General features: G+C 28.9%; 1 protein-coding gene across 11 annotated transcripts in view; it reads left to right on the top strand.

The window, feature by feature from the left end:
• The window catches only part of LOC114124218 (protein alan shepard), a 122,521-nt gene that overhangs the window by 47,062 nt on the left and 52,508 nt on the right, over nt 1-22,951 (top strand). For all 11 annotated transcript variants that reach the window (XM_050205232.1, XM_050205230.1, XM_050205225.1 and 8 more), the window contains one exon: nt 19,388-19,666. In XM_050205232.1, the coding sequence (XP_050061189.1) occupies nt 19,388-19,666 (279 nt within the window). The remainder of the gene's footprint in view (nt 1-19,387; nt 19,667-22,951) is intronic.

Raw genomic sequence — 22,951 nt, 5'->3', positions numbered from 1 at the left:
AGTATTTGTTTACGTGAAACATCTTAGACTATAGTTCATGATAGTATATATAATAATAAGCAATATGTGTACACTGTACAGTTATGTCCTAGAATCGATGACGCATCATTTATTTCTCGGTTTGTGGTCAATGTATTTATGTGTGGTCATAACATGTTGCATGTGAAAAATACCTAATGATCTATGTCTCAAAGCGCAACGGATATCGTTTTTATATACACGTTTGCTCCAACTCTGATCGCTTATATATATATAATACACTTAGTCCTTATAGTACGTACTTTTAAATCACACGTTGTTAATCGATATGATTATTGTCGTTAAATTACGTCCTAGTTTCGAATTATATAGTACTCCTGCAATATCAAGTACGCATCTTGTACATATGTGTTTTTTATGAGGCCGACGACTCCGTTATATGCATGTTCGATGCGGGTATTATGTACAGGGCGAGCCGCTTGGAAACAATTGGCAGAGGGGTCATCGAGTTTTAGTAGACGTCAACATAATGGTGGTATTAGGTTTCCAAATTAGAAAAAAAAGACGTATATAAATATTAAAACGGTGCATTATTTTTTTTTTCACAGCTTATTTATAAATAAGAAAATACATTTTACTTCACTTTTTTTAAGTTGTGGTCAACAACCTCCCTTCTCTATAACACAGTTGATCTTTAATCTACGATCGTATCAACTCGAAATTCTCGTATTGTAGAAAGATTAATGTATATTTTTAATGTGCTTATGCTAACGCATAGGACATGATATAGGCTTATAATAATTCATTTTATTGCCAATAACAGTTGTGTAGTATATAAAAAATGAAAGGCTAATTAGATTGTTTACGGTTGAAATTATAGTTTTGTATTTTTTTGAAGAATACTTAATGTATACTTAATATATTAATGTGGTTATACAATTATTATAATGGTTATCGCTATAATTTTTCATCAACATTATATAATATTATTACGATGAAGCATAAATCTACTTAATAAAATATGTAGACAGGTACTTTAAACACACTTGAACATTATTGCCATAAATATCACCTTTTAATTTTCATAATTATTTTTACGATAGCTATTGATTAATCTGACACTGCAATTTATGTTAATGCATTAGTTGTAAGAAGATAGGCGTGAATTATTATTCTACACGATTTAGTATTATTTTGACGCCATGTATAATTCTTCACAAAAACACAATCTGCATTAAATTATATTTACTATTGTCGTGAATATCAGACTATACTGTAGTGGCATCATCGTTGTTCTGTTTTTTTTGTGTCGTTAAATGTAATATCAACTTACAAATCATTTTGATGAAATGGCATTGGTTATTACTGAACTTAATATTATCCTGGTGCTTTGTGCCAACACTATTTTGGTAAAGCTGCAGTTTGTTTTTCGGCAACCGCCGCAATTATTCTAATTTCTTTTTATTCTATTCTTTTCTTAACCTTTTACTATAAAAGGATGATAGTTATGTAGCCCCATATAAGAATATCATAATAATTCGCAATTTTCAAATAGTCGTCTACATTCTTTATTCTGTTATTTATTTATATAATATATTATGCAGTTTATCCCGTAGAATTTATCTTTTTCTTTATTGTTATACGCAATAAATCCAGAGATTCACTTCTTTATCGAAACAACAATATATATATATATATATTTAAACTCATGTATCAAATAGTAAAATAAAATTCGATTTATCAGTTTTGAAAGTTTAATCACAATGGAACACAATTTTCCAATGAATGATGAAAATCTTTAGTAGTTGAATGATGTACGGTTATTAATATGAAACAGTGTACAAAAAATAATTCCTGAAAATGAATTTCACATCAACGTTGAGTATATCAGAAATTAGAATTTTGAATAAAATATTGAACTACTGACATGATTATAATCATAAATATAATTTTAACCTTGATTTTTTTAAATTTATAAATTTATTATATTTGTATTTAATTATTAAAATGTTTTGATGGGTTGCTGAGTATAAGTTTGAATACCTAGTTAATACAAAAGGATGAAATTTATTTATAAACTTGACAAATAACTAATAAGCTAGGTATACAAAATTGTGTAGATCAATAGAAATTGTCTTTTTAGATAATTCACAAACGTGCTTAATACAAAGTTCTGGGGTTTTCGTGTTTTATATCTTCTCGAATATTTCAAGCGATATATTTACACTATGTGTATCGTGGTAATCGGCCAATGCATTATTTTTATAATTATTTTTATTGTGTATTTATTATAAATTTTGATATTTTTCATTTTAAGTTGATATTTTACTACAATAGTTGTACACAACAGTGATACTCTTTAGATATCTTATATTAATGTATCAAATTACAATCACTTACAAGTTACAAAATTAAACTTTACAACTTACAATTCGCTTAGTGTAATTTGAATAAAGCGGGGGCGAGACAATATTGTGAAGATAGCCCTATAATTAATTTTTGTTATATCTTCGAATCGAGGAACTTACGAATTCTAAAAACCAACTAACAATTACTTACAAATTATTAAGCTTTAAAAATACAATAAGTTTGATGTGATTTATACAAAAAGATAATTTGGTAAATGTATTGAAAATAATTTGAAATTTTAACGACACAATCTTTTTTTAAATCTTAATGTTTATTATAATGAATAATCTTTAAATTATTGTTTTTCCAATATATCTGAAAATATTTTTAAATCAAATATTACGATTTTACGCTAAGTAATTCTTAAGAGTTCAATGTATTCATGCCTGTTAGATTTTTAGATACCTAATAAACTGGATACTCACGATGTCGATATTTGCACATTTATTTGTCCAAGTTTGTATAGGTACTCGATATTAAGAAGTGTATGATGTATAAAATATATGTTGAAATATCTAAAAAAAACGTATGATGTGTTTTGATTTTAAATTACTTAGTTAAGATTAAGATTAATTCAAAACCTATATACTTTTAATACTTATTTATTCTTTCAAAGTGAATAGAGTTAATGGTAATTTTTTCAATACATCCATTAATATTTATAACAAAGTTATAGCTTGCCGCTTGGTTAACTCATTTTATGTAATAGTATTGATATTTTTTTAATTTATCAGATATTTTATTAATTAAGTTCTGTAACGGTTTAGGTTCTTTATTATTCGTGTAAGTTACATCATAGCCATACAGGTAATTTTTGTAGAGAGATAGTTATAAATATGAAATATTATATTATGTGGATTGATATTGGATGCAAAGGCTTGGACAAGAGTAAAAGTATGTATTCATGTTGTTTCTATACCGAAGTCCTATGCAGTATGCATAATATGGTTTTTTTCTATAATTCCGAAGTTAGTGATCCCTGATTATGTATATGCTTGTAATATATATTATTATACATTAGTATATATTATCTTGAAAGCCTTCTCGGTAAAGCCATACAAGGAAACGGATGAATAAAAACCCGTATACAATCGATTCATTTCACGTAATTCTAAACTGACAACAGTGACAACTCACAATAAGTATTTTTAGCTATAAGTACGTACCTTTAACTTTGATTGTATGAGGTTCCTTAGTAGGTATATAATATAATATTATCGTTGTTATATTGAATTTTAAATAATATGTACCTAAGTTTAACTTTTAACATGACCGTTAAAGCAAGGTACTCGCGTAAACATTTTTGTTTTATTAAAAAAAACCCTAATTTAACTGTTTAAGTATGATGCAAAAAAAAAGTGTTAACATGTTGTATAATATCTCTTATATATATAATATATTATAACCGTTATGGATGATGTATTCACATCAAAATAATATTATTATCAATTCGTGTAGTTATTTTTATTTTAAACGACATAGAATGGATGACCTCTTATTAATTATTATTAAGTATTTAATAGTTGGAATAAATATATAAATATTTATAAATTAGTAGATAAATTGGTCAAAGTATTCCTATAGCACATAATATTTACACTATCATATATATTATTGAATAATAATTGGAGTTTAATTTTATATATTGATGTTAAAAATGTCACGTCAAAAGTGTACAATTTATTTTTTCTTCAATTTATAAGTAAAATATATGTGTTTTCAATTCTGAGTGGCCATTTTAATTTATATTTCCAAAGTATACAGATGGAATGGTTAAACAAATTCAATTAAAAAAAACTCGGATAATTGTTTTCATAAAACGTATTTAAGCCACTTTTGTATTCTATTTATTTATCTGTCTAGTTTTACTTTACTCTATGGAATTGATATTTTAATCGTGTTATCATTCAAATGGTGTAAGTTTATTTCTACGACTGTGCTTTACATTTTTCCTTTAGCAATTTAAAAATCACATGTATAATAATAATATATGTATTGTTTTTTTAATGTAATTTTCGAAATTGTATTCGTTCATGTCTCACGTCTAAATAAAAGTGTTTCTGACTTCTGAGTCTAAAAAGAATAAATAATATATATATATATATATATATATATAGGTATCAGTGGCGTACGCAAGGGTAGGGTTCTAGGGTTCTGACCCCCCCTGAAATTTTTTTATTTTACAAAAAAATCTTATTTACCACCATTTCAATATTCAATACACAGAGTCGATAATTGTTGGTTATTTTTAATAGATATAAATTAAATTATGAATTGTAATTTGTTACAACTAATTATGCAAAAACTGTTAAGCAAATTATTTAAATTATTTACTCATATAAAACCCTAACCGAATTAAAATCCTGCGTACGCTACTGATAGGTATAGTGCATGCTTGCGTTATAAGTTTATGTTCGAGTTGATGATCGAGATGATTTTTTTTATTGCGTTTGATGATTTACAAAATATGTCGAAATTAAATCTGTTTATGTTCATCGACGAACGATATTTTAAGTAACAGCGTAATTTGACTTAACTACTTTACGACATTGATTAATGTCTTAATTTCTTTGTTTTTCTCCTCGTCGAAATATTATGATGATTGAAACTTTCTTTCAGATAAAAACTATAGCAGTCAGAAAAGTTATATTAAATTTTAATATTTATTATCTCAATATATAAAATTATAAATCATTGTGGTTCAATGTCTTATTCGTGTGTACAATTTTACAATCTCTTCGTGATCCTATTCGAAAAATACCGATATGCAGTGCTTGCGAGTTTAAATGTTTATTATACTCTCCCACATGAATAAATTTAAATATTTCTATAGTGCACTAAGTTCTTATATTAGAAAAATAATCCTTAAATGTAGTTAGAGTCTTCAAAGATTAATTATAAATATACGATAAAAAATAATATTTAGTATACACCATAGTAGGTATTATAGAAATTGTTGTTCGCGACATATATTTAGGGCGTATGTGCAGAAAATTTGAATAATTCGTTACATTTTACATCAGTTGATTGAGTTTTCGTTGGTCGTTTACAATCGGTGAAAATTGTCTCGGTGACGGGGGATGGGATTGATAATAATGTTAATATCAATAGTAATAAGTCATCTTTACATTTTTCCAGAATAACCTAAATAATTATATTGTATGTGGTATAGCAATAGTTATTGGGAGTTCCTACAAACAAAATCCGTTAATGAATCTAGAACGAGGGTGAACCGAGTTTAGCTTTATCGTAAAACATATTAATCTATACACGTTGTACAAAACACATGTACATGTAAATTATACGAATTGTCCGGTTCTTGTCACGCGTGCATTAAACACACATACGTATTGCAATAATAAGTATATTGCTGCTTTAATTTCAAACGAAACGTTAGTGTACTTTTCTATCATTTTTACGTGTGTTATTCAAACGATCGTCGGGGAGTTAACTTGTACTGTAGGTTATTAAGTGGGGATGGGGGTCACTTATCTACACGGCGGTGGTCAGCTTATGCAAATGCGTTTCATATCAATCGTAACGTGTTGTGTGCAGCAGTACTGCAGTTATTGTGCCATTGCGGGACGTCTTATCTTATATACGAACGGCGATAAACACGCACACATTTGTCGGAACTACTACTGCAGTGTATCATTATATATAATTAAACGAATATACTTATACGTACCGTGACTGTGGTGATTTATTGGGAAGTACAACTGCCTACTATCTAAGTTTTCGCATTTTTGCATATGACTTGAACAAATAATACCTATTATTCTTTTTAGCGTGGCACGTATATACGATCTTAAACATATGTGTTTAAAAAATATGTTACGTAACACATGGTAAAAACTATAATCGATTTGTGTTGGCGGTCTCTTATTATATTTGTTGGAAACCTTAAAACCGATGTAAAATTATTAAATTCGATAAACAGTTCTTTTATATCCGAGTTGTACATTAAAATTAACTTCGACTTAAAGTTTTCAATAATTCTTTACCGTTATTTTGAGATTTTTCTAGAATTTTCTAAAACTTAAACCACTTGAAAAGTATACAATTTTTGAAATCCTACTTTTATACAATGTTCAATTTAATATCTATAACTAAGTACTATACGGTAATAAACAGCGGTATATACCTAAACAACTAAACTTTTGATACAGTTTTAAAAGGCGTTTAGCAAATTAACATCACATAAAAGAAACTGCACACATTATATTAAGACATAAAAATAGAATATATATTTCTAGTACGCACTTAGAAGCTAATAGAAGGAAAAATACTTAACGGCACTACCCGTAAAATTCGAGTACCTCCATTCACAATAACTGCTCTTAAGTTATATACTCAAGCAAACTGTTACAAACGCATTGTCCCATGGCTATATATATATACATATTACATATTATATTATTATACAGAGTAATATTTGTTTAATATATTCTTATACACATTGCGGCAGCAGTTCGGTAGACTATATTCGGTGGTTATTGGTCGTGTGAGGTGGTGTTTTCTCTCGAGTCTCACAATTGGGGGATGTATCGATTTGTCAGTTATAACAATAATGTTATATTGTATATATATATAGACACACACAGCAGTGCGTATACACACACGACTGCAGTCCATAGGGTGTAATTGCCGCATATATTTTATAGGGACACTGCAACGGCCCCGATTGGGAGAAAAAAAAGTAATTTCGACTTGCGCATTTATCAAGCTGTAGCATCAGTAATATCGCTATAGTAGCTTTCGCAACGTTTCGTGTATGCCGCAAGACGAATTATAATTTGTTTGTTCGTTTCGAGTTGTTTTCTTTCGAACCGATTATTGCGCTATTTTAATTCAATAATAATTATACGTATTGTTTCGGTGTATATATCGCTTTCAACTCTTATAGCACTATTGATTTTCGCTATACATTGAAGTGACAGAATCTGAGAGTCCTCGCACTAGTGCCAGAGAATAGTAAGAAAACATAACGATGTGTGGAAAATACAACAATCTGCGTGGTGACACTTATCGGTTAAAAACGATGAATCGTATAACGATCATGATGTTCACCGTGAGTTTGTTTATTTGATTTTTTTTACGGTGTCGGCGAGCGCAGGTCAAAGATTAACGACGAGACCGCTCGCCTCCGCTATTACAATATTATTATTATTATTATTATCATCATAATATAGTACCTACGCGTGACGATGTTTTATAGCCAACATTTTACTCCGTTGCAAGGTCGCTGTCCCAACCGATGCGTTTCGTGCAATACACGCGCGAGCGATTGCAAGGTCTTTCGAGCAGCATAATAATATTATATTAAACTCGGTGTTTCTTCGCCCCCCCGTTCTTCTCACCTCAACCTGCAGTCCGCAATCGTGCATTTTTTTCTCGACTTACGGTTCTCCGGGACGTGTACGTGTTTCCGCATACTGGTTAGCTCATATCCGCGGTCGGGCGTCTCGACTTCCGTTCTCGCATTGGTGCGAATCTGTTCGGTGCACAGAACTATTAGGATATACTTACGTGGATAAGTATATAGTTACTTTGATCCGACAGACCGTACGACGAGTACAGTAGTAAAACCGCAAGTCTTAGGTTTGAAATGTTTCCGTCACTGTATTTTGCTGCCGATAATATCTTCACTATATATAATAAGCCGAATGCAGGAAGTTTGAAAATCTCCGATTTACTTAAATATTCATTGTTGGTTAATTTAATCTTTATATTTTTATTGATTTCTATTTTAAATAAATACTTGACTGTGACATAAAACTCAATGTAATGTATAACTGATAAAATATGAAACATTGTTTTATGACACTATATATTTATAGTGCATCATATAATATATTATAATGAGTAATTTGTTATTATTAAAAATTATTTGTTTAGAATGAAGTTGAACTATTGATTAGATGTTAAAAATCGAGTTATATAATATAAACTCTTATATACATTAATCTTATTTTTTAATACTTATCAATCACAGTTGTACATATACTTAAAGTTGCAGAATTCCTTGTATAAATTATGACACTGCATATATTTTGGAGAACTAATCGCCTAACCCTTTATTCCGATTTCTACTTATATAAATACAAGGGTCTGAAACTCAATGCACGTATCTATTGTACGGAATTTGAAAATTTTAGGGATCGTCGTTAAATGCTTGCTCTTGTCAAGTATACAGTAGCCGACTGCATTATCATATAAATGTGAATTTAAAATGCGTCGGTAAGCACCCGTGTTGTAATGACCTGGATGTTCGAGGAGTAGGTTTACAGTTGTTATCCGAATCTTAATCTTAATCGCCGCAGCCACTGTGTCTATATTATAGTTCGGAGAGAGATCTGAACACGTATAATATATAGAGTAAACGAATCCCTGTAGCAGCGCATCTACAGTTTTCTCTTCCGGTTTTATATTATAATAAGAGTTTTCGCGTAGATAGTATTATGCCGCGGCGGTATTAATTATTTACATATTATTACTATATAATTAAATATAATTAGGTATAATGTAATATGAAAAATATCAAACCCAATTTTTTAGATTCGTAGATTTTTCCCGATTAAATATTGAATAAATCCAATCGTGTTGTACAATCGTATAATAATAATAACATGTATATATTGCATACATGTTATTTAATACTCACTGGCATTTTTATTTTACATTGGAAATTGGAACGTTTGTGTACATTTTATATTGATTTGTATCCATTGTAGTATTGTATGATGTACATACATATCAATACATAAACATTGTTCGAAACATTTTTATAGTGAACGGCTTGTGAACACTTGATAAAATCGTTTTTGTTTGTTCTTGGTAATTTTTTTTTTTATAAAATAGTTTTCAATTGACTTTTCTTCTTTTATTTATTTTGTCCACTTTGTCTGTCGGATTAATTTTCTCTTGGGCCGTTTTTGTGGAACCGTTTTCTCGTCTGCGAATTAATTTTCTCTGGCAATTTTTTTCCGGGACGACTACATTTTTTTTCGTTTGGTCATTATTACCAATTACCACCCGCGAGCGTATAGTCATGTGTAGAATACGAATTTAATTTTCTCGTCACGGTAGCCATCATTAATAACACATACGCGAGTATGCAATTTAAGTCCTCTTTCGGTGCATAATATATATGTATTTATACGATACAATAAACTTAACTGCGAATAATCATGGTCCAGTATATATATTTCAGTGACGGTATCGAACAAACGCGCACTGCAGTGACTCGCCCAAAAACGATTATCTCTCCGTCGTTCATATAATAAAACATTATATTATTATCTTCGTTGTATTCGTCGCCTATTTGGCACCAGCGCGACGACACGAACGGCAAGTTACAGTCCGAGTAGTCCGAGACGTTTATTTTTTCAATATCGTTCACTATTAAATTCAACGACACTGTAATTTTTATTAATATTATTGTGTGCATTATACATACTATGTACATTATATATTATGCATAAAATTATAATAATATATTTAGTTTATTCTCAGAGAATGATATCGACCGAGAATTATATTAAAGAATATAAGCGCATAATATATACGAAATTTATTGTTGTAAAAATATTGAATTTACCCTTCATGGATGACTGTGAATATATTATTATTATTATAAACATCATCATTGTCCGTGTATCGATTACTTGATGAAATTCTGTAGTTGTCATCATGTTGTATTTGTATAGCAAGCGCATAACAATGCCATTGATGTCGTCTCCCTCGTGCGCTTCGCACACTCACAAAATTTTCTATAGATAAAATTATAAAAATCGCATTACGATAAAATATTATGTCGTGTCTCTCTCTGTGATTTTAAAACCGTGTAGTACGTTATAATACTCGTTATAGACGTGATTTTGGCATTCGATAAAATATGTTATATTCCAAATTATCGGAGTTTAATAATCATAATAATAATATGTAGTATTAAGTGGTTGATTTTTATGTATTTGCCTCGAATCGGATTAATTCCGTATTAAAACTACATATATTGTTGCGCACCAGTAGGCGTGAGCAGTTCAATTTAAAATTCAATCTGTTTTCTGAAATTGTGCCATATTAATTTATTAATTACGTATAATTTATATTGTATAACAAACTTTTTTTTTTTTTGATGGACACTTAGTTATATATTTTTATTTATTTTTTTTATATAGTCACTGTGGCAGTATAATATATACACGGTAAGTTAAGCACTTTAGGCAAGTCTTATCCTAGGGATTTTTCATTGCTTTACTCAAATTAGTATATCAATGTGTGATAAACTGCATTATGTATAAAGAGAGAGTGTTATAGATATTTTATGATGTGCAGGATAGAATTAGAAAGGAGTCTATGCGAGACGGTTAAAATCAAAAATAACATAATTATATATCCCATTCTATACTATCCAATCTCCATATCTGTTAAGTCAATCTCAGTTTTGATATTTTCCATAGTCTGGCCATTTGGATTATGTATACTCGTAATTAAAGAATTAAGTCTAGTGCATATCTATAATTAGGTAAATGGATGTTTCGCTCATGTCAAAAATTATGGTTACTGATTTTCTTTTTTAATAAATATCTAAAATTTAAGATAAAATATTTAATTCCCCGGAAAGTATAATATAGCGAATATAGGAAATGTAGTCATATATATATATATATTATAGAACATGATTTTTAAATCATAAATTAATAATATTTAAAGTTTGAAAATCAGTTTAATAAAAAATAATTAAAAATTTATGTTTTTAATTATTTTCTTTTACGAAAATTATTGCTGTAATACAAATACAATTACTTACAAATAGTTCATAATATTAAACAACTCCCCAATGTAAACTTAATTTTCACTTCAACGTATACTCATATTTATTAAATAATGTAAAATATTTTCATCGTTATTATAAGTTCAATTTTATACAGTATAATTGTATTTTCTTTAGAACTTATTGTTATTGGCACATTGATTATTTCATTTTTTTTTTTTTTTTGTATCAATGAAATAATGAACAAATATTAAATTGACTTCCAAGCTCTGTATTTTTTCTTACTATTTCAATTTTACCGAAGAAATTAATAAAAATAATGACTCAGTGATGGGGAGGTGGACAAATGTTCTTTAATGAAAATAAGTCGCGCAACCAAACGTCTAATGATTCGTATAGCTAAAACTCCCTGGGACCAAATATGGGATCTTGGATCTTACTTAAATATTTTCCGTTGTTCTTGATTTGCCAATTATAAGTAATTGAACTTTTCGGTGATAGGTCGTGTTGAATGATATGCGTATTATGGTTTCCTTGGGTAGTCCGACGGTATTATATACATTATTATACGCTTACGTTTGTTTAAATCGCCATTACGCGATATATAAAATTATATTATAATAACTTCAGACGTTACAATAGTTGTGGTAGTTATAGTATATATCGTATATTATGATAATGTTTTGAGCCGGGTGTACTACGAAATCGGTTGTGGTGGTGGCGGCGGTGGCGGCGGTGGCACGGTAATGTTCGATATCACATTTCACGTCCTAAATACGTTCTTATCTTCGGTCCGCCGTGTGTGTAATGTTAAAATGATGTTATATTAATGGTGTGTATAAATGTTAACGTCGTATGTGTGTGCATGTGTACGAACTACGAGACTGGTTGACAAAAAAAAAAAAAAAAAGAATGATGGTCTATATCACAGTGGCATTCTGGCCCTGTCTGGGTTACGCCCTCGTCGATTTCGTTCTTATCTAACAAAAAAAACATAACTCTAACAATGTATGTATAGTATATTATGTTCGTATAATAAAATTTTATTATAATCCTACCCGTCGCCGGATAATACGGAATTGGTAGGTCCCTTTTAATCCTCATTGTGATTCCTTCAGTGAATTTCCGCTAACGCTATAAGAACGGTCGCGCGTTTTGATAGTCGTTAATTTTTTTTTTTCTTGTCGCCATCTTATAAATATATATAATATAGTATTATTAAATTACATCCTTCAGACTGCAGCTACGTGACGACCCGTTCCTTTGGTGAGTTCTTTTTATTATCATATTATTATTATTATTATGAAGAAGTCGGTCGTCGGTCTTTGAGCGTGTTATGAAGTATAAAGGTTATTCCTGCGTACTATACACTTACACTGTATACGTGCATTTTTTAATATTTTCATTGAATATTTTTGCAGCAATAATAAGATTTTATAATGAGTATAGTACGTGGATTACAAACACTCAGTCCTCAGTGTATTTATTATAATACATATAATTGTTGTATAATATTATATTTCGCCGCGAGTCATACTCAACTGTTTTATTTTCTGTTTCTATTATATTTTTCGTTGTTATTATTATTATTACTTTTTGTTAACATAGTTTATATTTTTCAAGAAATTAAAATAAAACCAACCGGCAATCGCTGAGCACTGCTGTGGAGTGTAAACCGTTTGGGAGAGTGCTATATTCCACCGACAATTTCGTAATTTTACGTCCATAGATATTGCATACGTAAGCAAAAATAATTTCACTCGCTTAAGCGGTATTAATGATATAGTCATCCAGACTGAAATTCAATTTTTTTGTTTTAAAATATTACAATCACCTGAACCTACTCGCGAAATCTTTTGTGGCTATTTAGTCTGGGATATCGTCAAAAATATAATATTATATAGCTACAACTAGAAAGGTGACCAAGCGTAGTACGTTTTTCATTGGATAGTATTATTTTTTTTAGTTCATCGTCCTAGTGTCCTTAAAAATATGGTTAAGCACATGAAACTGTACTTAGTTATTTGAAAAAAATATCACAAGCTATAAAATTATTATTTTTCATACTTTATTTATTAATTTATATTTTAAATGGTTTGATCTATTGCATTTATAATATATTAGTATATATTTTTACGTCTATAAACTAGTAGGTTACTACTATTTTCCTACCATATTGATAAAACATTTATGGCAGAAGCCAAAATTAAAAACTAAATTAAACTTTAACTTTTCTTTTAGATTTTTATTGTCACCGTGTGTAGGTATAGGAGTTAACACCGTTAACACGTTGGTCACAATAATAATAATTATAATGTGCTGCCGCCCGATGATGCTATTCACCATTCGCATTTTTTTAAAGTACAAACCGTGAGTCATATTGCTGTCACGCGCGTACCTATCACCGCACCGTACCCGTGTGTACGTACGGCACATTCGAATGTGCAAAATGTGTGTGCGCGATTATTATAACAATAATTATTGTACCTCTTTATTAAAAATAATATACCGTATACAGTTATACGTACTACTACGCCAGCGCTAACTGCTGAAGTGCAGACGCGTGTGTGGCGGAAGGGGATATCTCGTACGTGCGATATTATATTTTATAACCGTTTATCTTTTTTCCGCAGTCCGGAACTGCGTGTATCCGGTTGAACTTAGATTTATATTATATATTTTATAATATTATGTACCTATCTCTCTAAAATTCTTATATTCACATGATATATCCGCCGGGCGGTAAAATACGTCCCCAACTATCCAATATCCATGTATATATCGTATACAAGTTTTTGCGGTGAAATGTTCAGCAGTGAGTGTATTATATATAGTGTAATACATACGAGTGTGTGCGTAAATACAATTATAAACGAGAAATAAAAAAAAGGTGGATAAGATTATCATTCCTTTTACTTTTTCTTGTTTGTCCGTTTGCGTTCGAAACTATACGTAAGTGTTATAGGTATCGTACTGGTACTGTTTTTTTTACATCGAGCTCCTTAATTTTATATATACTCTACAGCGAATATTTTTTCTACTACGTTTATGTAACTCATCATCTGTCTCGCCCCCTCCTCCCGAGTCAGTCGGAATAATAAGTGTTAATTACACTAATGAGAACTAAAAAGAAATTGTTATTTAACGGTGTTGGCGTGTAGTACCTACTCTTTATTATAATAGTATACGGGTATCTGCTGCCATAGTCCAGAGTAAGTACCTATCGTATTAATTTCATTATTTCCGTGCCCCAATGAATTTATGTATTTAATAATATAATAAGTAATAACTGTCTTGGGCGGGACAGATATTAATTTATTCGTATTATTTATAATACCGGAATTCTTTGAAAAACGCCTGAATGTTTGCTCTACACTTTCGTCGATACCTATGTACAATATTACCTATAATATGTGTGTATATTTTGTACGTATGTATGTATATGCTAATTTTAAATGGCACAGTTGTTCAAATATATTAAAAGTAGGTATACTACATACAAAATTTGAAACTAGAGTTTGTCAATTATCGTGGATACGGAGTGTGTGTGTTTATCGAAAAAATAAAATATATACGATTTTGTGTAGCACCGTTGTTGCTTTGAAATACTATGAGTGGGTTTATAGAGATACGTCTAATATATACAATATATCCATATGTGTGCGTATTCAATGATAATTATAATTGTCATTATCTATAATAAAACTAAAAAAAAAATCAGTTTAATGTATTAGTAGTATAAGATTTTAGGTGCAATTCAATTGCATTATTTTAGACGCATAATTTTTCATGATAAATGCAAGCTAGTTGTATATTCGTATCTCTTCGAACATCGAACATCGAAAACCTATTATATTGTTGTTTGTTTTAAATATAATACTATATACTTATCTGTACAGACAGCAATAATGTAATATAAATGTAAAGCTTTGTGTATTAGATTATCATTTATATAATACACAGTTAATCTTCGTTTGTACTTAATTTGGTTTGTCATGATAGTATGATAACGAAGTATAACCCTTGTGGCTAATTTTGGTGCGTCTATCCATATAGCCCTTTCTCGAGTGATATCCCGTGTCGATAACGTCGCGTGACAGGGTCATCGGAAGCCAAAGTACGTCATAGATGGTTAGGTACAAATATGTCAAATATGCGTCAGAAGGCTTTTTTGTGCTGTTGACATAATATTGCATTTTGCATTATTATAATATTCTATAATAATAAGCATATAGCACAAGGGTGGCCAAACTTTTTTTGGTCACGATCTACTAAAATATACTTCAACTTTGAGGATCGACTTCCATAAAAATTTTTTTTTATTATTAAATAACTATAATTATTAAGAAACATATAGGGCGCGTTTCCCTAAAAATAAATTCTAACATGATCGACTTTGAAATTGTCTGCGATCGACTGTTTGGCCGCTCCTGGTATATACCTATCAGGTATATTATATAGTATATACCTAAAGTTGTATACCACTGCAGTTAATCATAGTAATTATTATTATGAAAAAAAACCCTATTATTACTATAATATAATATATAGTGCCATCGACTTGCAATTTTCTACAAACGTCTATAATAGTGTTATCGATTTCAGCTTTGCGTCGAAGTCGAGTTTGAAACACATTTTATGTTACTTTGCCCAACCGTGTTTGAAAAAATAAACTTTTGGTGGTTAGAAACTGAAACGTTTTCGCGATTGCATTGAATGAGTTGTGACTTGCGAGTTGCGGGTAATTGATTTTGTGAACTGAGTGTTCAAAGGAAGTTATTGTCACACGTTTTGCCCGAAACGGATATAATACGTTGTCTTATAAAACCCATTTATATATTTGTTGAAGTGCTAGTTGAGTTAACTATATGTGTAGGGTGCGCTAGGAATGATCAGCCGCGAGGCGTTTGTTTGTTTCCTGTAAACGTTTGGAACATCCGGTATAAAATATGCTTAAATGTTGTAGTTTTCGTCCATACACATTTTATAAATGTACACCAAAATGTAAACTATTTAGTTTGATCGTATCTTTCAGGAATATCATATGTGAGCAAAATGTTTCCCTTAAAATACCAATTGAAAAAAGTATGATTGCCTATAATATTATTTAGTAATTATTTTGAAACAAATTACTAATATATTTATACGAATTATATTTACACGAATTTGATAATTTTATAAAAATTTCGTTAAAATTTATACTGATACAAATAATCATATACTGCTGGTAATTTTTTTAATTTAACATTAGTAGGTACATAAAATAGTCGTACGTGTACGTTACGCCTTTTTAATAATATTTAAATGCAGCTGACTACGCGCATGATATAACGTATTTTGATGACATTTCATGACGTCTACCCAATGACCCACATTCGCACACATTATAGACATATGCGTATACTTGTAATATTATTACCATAACCATAGAGCGTATTAACAAAAACCAAGCAAAAACAACTATCTACTATTATAAGTCCATATATATAACTTCTAAAAACGTTACAATTGTCATTTTCATCATAATGACGTGACACGGCAAATCCTACATTTGGCTTCCAAGTCATCCAATTAAAAAAAGTATAATTCTATTTATTTTTGTTGTACACAAAATCTATACATGTTAACTTTATACCTGGTAAATGGGTATGTATACCTAAATATACTAAAATGTAAATAGTGACACATTTGTCTCCAAGCCTTTCAAAATAAATTGTATTTATATATGTTCGTTACATACATATAGTACATAATATAATATTCATGCACATTATTTACCTATAGTATTATGTATGAGTAAAAACCAAATTAATTATATTTTCAATGTCTTTTTCAAACGGGTTTAAATTGTTATTTGTTCGATTTATTTTTTATTGAAAAATAATTTTAGCTTAATATATATAACTTACGTTATAACAGCTAAATGTTTTTATAAATATTATATCCTATGGTTTTTTCGATAAAACAATACTATATTGTTGGCGTAATAGTAATGACTCATTGGTATTCCGGCAAACTTTATCCGTCATCTGTATGACTGTATGTATCATAAATTCATAACTAATTTGATTACTTTAATTTGACTAATTTAAGATAGCATATGGGTCAGAAGGACATTAAAATATTAAATTAAGAGCAACTATTGTTCACTTTGTATTTCTATTGAGTATTCTTGTTTGACATAGAACAACGATTAATTATAACATTATAAGAAGTATCAGTTAAAAATGTATTTAAAGCTTGTATAATTTAACAATATAAAATATAAATTCTATCGATTTTTTCCTTAACTCTACATTTTTTAAGACTATGGATATGCTATTTTATATTTAATTATATAAATACTATTATACGTACTAAATTAAAACTATAGTTATTTAATATATAATTTATATTACTATGGAATTATGTATTGATATAATATTATTAAGACATTTTCATATACAATTGATTTAAATAAATAAATATATATAATGATATTCTATTCTAAATTTCTAATTTATGTGATTAGTGATCACTTAGGTTAACATTATCTCATCAATTTACGTCATTATTACAATAAAAATATTTTAGAAGAAAATTATTGAATTTTGGATAGCATTTTAAATAATACAGATAATAGTGTTAACTGCTTATAGTGAATATTATACATTTTTTGCCATCATCTTTAAAATTATCTAAATAAATAACTAATAATGTGTACTAAAATTTATTTTTTACTTATTTAGTTTGATTTATCCACTATTGTTATCCATTCATTAGAAACATGTATTTATCATTGCTATTTGAACGTTGTATAATTATATGTATATAATATATATACTGAATGAAAATCAGATAATTATATCTATTCTTATACATTAAATTCATATAAATAGTTTTTTTTTTATCATAAAATATATATTTATTAATTTATTAGTTTTTAAAGTCATATTCTTAGAATTAATTATTATATTTCTTGCAATTATTCAGATTATTAATTTTATTTGTACAATTTTTTTGAGCTCTTGCGGAAAGCATAATAATTTTTAATGTACAAAACAACTTTTTATGTGAAGTTTATACTAATGTTATATCAAGTGTGGTATGAGTATAAAAATAAATATTCTAAACATTTCAATTAATATAATCAAATATACAATTTTTAGTGCTTCGCATGAACTATCGACATCAATAATAAATTATTTCTTTCATAAAACTAGTTAAATATTTTTAGTTAGCACCTATCTATTATGCCAATTGTTTTTTATAAGTAACGGTTATTACGAAATATTGCTCATAAAATACTTAAACAATATATATTATATACTGGTGAATATTTAAATTTTGAAAGTATAAATGTCATACCAATTACCACTTATACCGGAATCCTCTATACTTTTTCTAAGTTACTTCTCAATTTAACGTTCTGATTACGCTTATAAATAGGTAGGTTCATATACTTTTCACTATGCACGCGCGAGTATTAAATAAACTTCAGTTATGTAGTTTTTCATTTCAATTTCAAGTTATTATTGATTCAATTAAAGAATAAATTACACGTGACTGTTATGTGTAGGTATTGCAAATAAGAAAATATACTTTAGAAATACTCAACTATCAGTGAAGCACCCTGCTATTAGACCCACGGTTATTTATTTATTGCATACATGCCCGAGTAATACTTTTATACATTGTTATTTATGTTTTTGAGCGTCTGACGATTGAAATGGCAAATTTTCATTAAAAAAAATTAAATTCGTGTGTATATAATAACTATGTTCGTTTACACAATCCGTTAATATTATATTTTGTCATCAATTCAAAACACTATCTCTCCCGGGAGTACAAAATAATCTATATATATAGATGATATGTAGGTATAATGTATTTACCAAAAAATTGTGCGGGGAAGTTTTCGTGTCCGGAAATCGTTCGTATCCTAATGTCATCGACCTTGATCACAAGCCGGAAGTATATATATATATATATATATATACACACACACATATACACTGTATGCGATCGTGTATGTGGATTGTAATGTGTGCGTGGTTTATCACAAGAACAATATTCATTCACATTTATTTATAATGACTCTTTGTAATAGCATATTATATATTTATATTTATTCTCTATCGAATGCCAAAAAAAGACGCAAATTAATAATATTATTTTATGAAAATAATAGTAAGACTATACCTAACATTAATATTTTGGTCGTTTTTTGTTTTATTTCTTTAGCGTGCGCAGTTGAGTTGCGGTTATAACACTGCTGGCGGTAACCAAGGTTTAACGAACACGACCTTTGGTGGAAAATCGGGCACAGTATCTGGCCATCACAGTGGCCCGCCCGGTATGACCGGCAACTATGCTAGTGGCGCCCCTACACAATATCATCACAGAGCGACGGCCGGCTGGAACTCGGCTCCCTTACCTGCCCAACAGTATCGATACGGAACCGGTCCAGTAACGCAGACCACCATGTCGCCGTACACGTCCTACAACCCCAATCCGACAACCGTGAGTACTTTTTGCCTCGTTCTTTTTTTTATTAAGTTTTTTACTTTATCGAACACGAAACAATTTTGTATAGTCTCCGGTAGCTATGTCGGTAGATAGGTATTTAAATTAAATAAGTCGTATCGGTAAGACATTTACATTTTTTTTTCAATAATACTATTACGCTCGATCGGTTTTTGTAAAATACTTCACCATTAAAATTCCTTAATTTTAACGTTATTATTATATTATACACATTATATAGACTCAGAGTTTTTACATTTTTTTCTTATTTTAAAATTTGTTTAATCGTATTGAAATTTTTAGTTGAACACTCGTACACTATTATTACTTTTATTCGTATTCTAAAAATTGTACTTCGCATACTTAGACTTTTTAACATATCACTATATCAGTTATTAATTAGAATAATATATATAAAATACACATGTAAATATTCTTTCTGTGCTTATTGTTAAACGGCTTATCTAAATAATGATTTGTCTATACATTAAGTATAACTAATTCTGACATTAAAAATATGTTATCAGTTACCGCCTACTTCAGTTATAAATTATAGTTATTAGTACTCAAGGACAAGTATAGTGTTAACTAATTGGAACCGAGCTTTTAATGCATCATAAGAATATTTCACGGTTTGCGTGGGATTAAAAAAAAAATGTTGAGGTTGGTTAGTGTCAATGACATTTTTTACTTTTCATCAGTTGTATTTTAATTAATATTTCATATTTCGGTACATATTCGAATAAATAAATAAATATATATATATATAAACCTATACTCGTATATCGTATAATATAAATAAATCATCCATTTAAATACGAATCAAAAAATTAATAATACTAATTTTTTAATATGCTGTTTCAATCACGATATTATATTGAATTATAAATACAATCAAATATTTTTTTCTTAAGCTCACGCCTTTAATAATCTTATACTTTGAATTCACAAACATTATTCAATGTGCTGTAATAAATAAATATTGCCCACAATTGTTTCTTGCATGTAATCATAATTTATACTGCAGACGAATTTGCACAAAACCAATCAGTATTTATTTATTGTCATTATTATTTTACTGCATGTATGTACAGAATATTGAAGTATAATATGTCACCACTCATCATAATATTATAATCACAAATATATATAATCCATTTCTAATGTTTATTTTTCACCATCAACACATTCTCATTGCAATACTTACATAAAAAGATTATTGCGTAATTGAGTACCGCTTTTTTTTTTTATTATATATTTTTGTCTATACATTAAAGTTCGCCGATAAGATAAACGATCACGAGTCTAGCGAGTCATATCCAAGACGAAAATGCACGTATAAGATTTACTTCGAAACTTTGTAGGACGCCGAGTAAAATTATATTTCTCGAAAAGACCATATAATATTAGATTGTAAGCAGCGCGCCCGTACTATAATGTGTGCGCTAAAAAGTTATTCGAAACGCGAATGGAATTGTGACGATAAAACATAAAACCGTCGCCGTTTATGAAGATTTGAAATCGTCCATTAAAAGCAATCCTCACGTCCGATGTGTGTAAAAATTATTTTGCATATTCATTTGAATAATTTATTGTACAATTTACGATGTGCCGTCGCACCATTATAGTGCCAAGACGATGGTATTATACTTTATATACGTAAACATATACATATGTTATATGTATAGCGTTCTTCTCTGGCGTTTTTCGACATTCATTTTGCGAGAGTATTTTTTTTCTTTACTCATTAAGTATATCTTTTTATTTCTCACAGACAAAGTCGCTATCTTTGTCAAAAATATATTGAGACATATTTTAAATTTTATATAATACTTTGAACTAAAATCATGAAATAATGTTTGTACTCTATAACCTATGTTACATACCTATTTATGAGATACAATATATTGCCTTCAAAATTGTGTGTGATAAAAATTGTGGAGTTTATGTAAGAACATGCGACATAATCCTATTCATTTTGTCACACTAAATTCGGAAAGCCCTGTTTTATTATATTTTACGTGTATGTGATAGTAGTTTTTGAGACAAACAATAAATAAAATACAACAAAATTATCAATTTCGAATCGTGTTTACCGGTTGATGTATGTGAACCTATCTTTTTCATTTCAACATACCGATATTACACCGAACTGCAGTGTCAACCGTGACACGGATTTAAAATGGCTTTTGTCCAAGCCTTTGTTTAAAAATTCGGCCTTGAGCTTTTTTCCCCTCTACCGTTCGTTGGCGTCATTAAATAAAATGTGTTGGTTCATTATGTAACTACATGTCTACATAAAATGCAACTGCAGTTTAAGCTTTAATTGCATTTTTCCTTCTATTTTGAATGAATTATAACTCAAGGTTGACGGCTTTTATACATATCGCCCTTCCTCTCCCGACTATATATTTTATAACCCCTCTATACTTTTCTCTAAAATTCATTTAAACTTATTTATTTATTTGCTGTTCCACGTATAAAATTCACAACTTTTATTTGTAAAACTACTTCGATGTACATTAGCTTAGGTTTCGTGTTTTAGGTATACGAATTATACTATTAATACGCCATTGTATTTATAGTGTTAATTCTTTTTTAAAATTTTGAATAATATATTCATGTATTAATTTATAAGCGCAAAAAAAAATCAATTCTTGTTTGCAAATTACCAATAGAAATGCGCTTATAATTTTTAAGACTAATTTTTCTAACCTTCAAAAGCAATAAAACTGGTTAACTAGGACGTACTAGGATTTTTGACTCTCGCTTTTTCGCCTCTGTTAATTTTTATATTTTAATATTTTATATACATATATATAGTGTAAATGTCACGTGTTATATTCTTCAGCAAACCATTAATGGTACTATTATTGTATAAAATGTATTATATCGATTTGTATAAATAATGAATGCTGTTTTCATAGTAATGCCCTGTATAGTAATTACTAATTAGTAAATGATTTGTAAATAATTAGTTTTGGCACGTACTTTAATTTAAATTTCCCCGTTCCAATCTGTTTAAAATAAGTAAATAATACAACACTAACTAGTATTAGTATAGGTAGTAGATTATACGTGCTTATTAACCATATTATTCATACTAAATTAATACTAAAATTATATTTATTTTTATAACGCTTATATAATTGAAGTTCGGTAATATTTTATGGGAATAATAATAAGTAATAATATACACCTATAAATATACATTTTTTTTTAACTAAATAATTGAGGAAATGCTCGAATTAATTTTCTGGAAAGCGTTTTATATTGTCAATA

This window comes from Aphis gossypii, chromosome X, assembly GCF_020184175.1.
Source record: "Aphis gossypii isolate Hap1 chromosome X, ASM2018417v2, whole genome shotgun sequence".
Lineage (NCBI taxonomy): Eukaryota > Metazoa > Arthropoda > Insecta > Hemiptera > Aphididae > Aphis > Aphis gossypii.
This window is presented reverse-complemented; position numbering and strand designations above follow the sequence as displayed.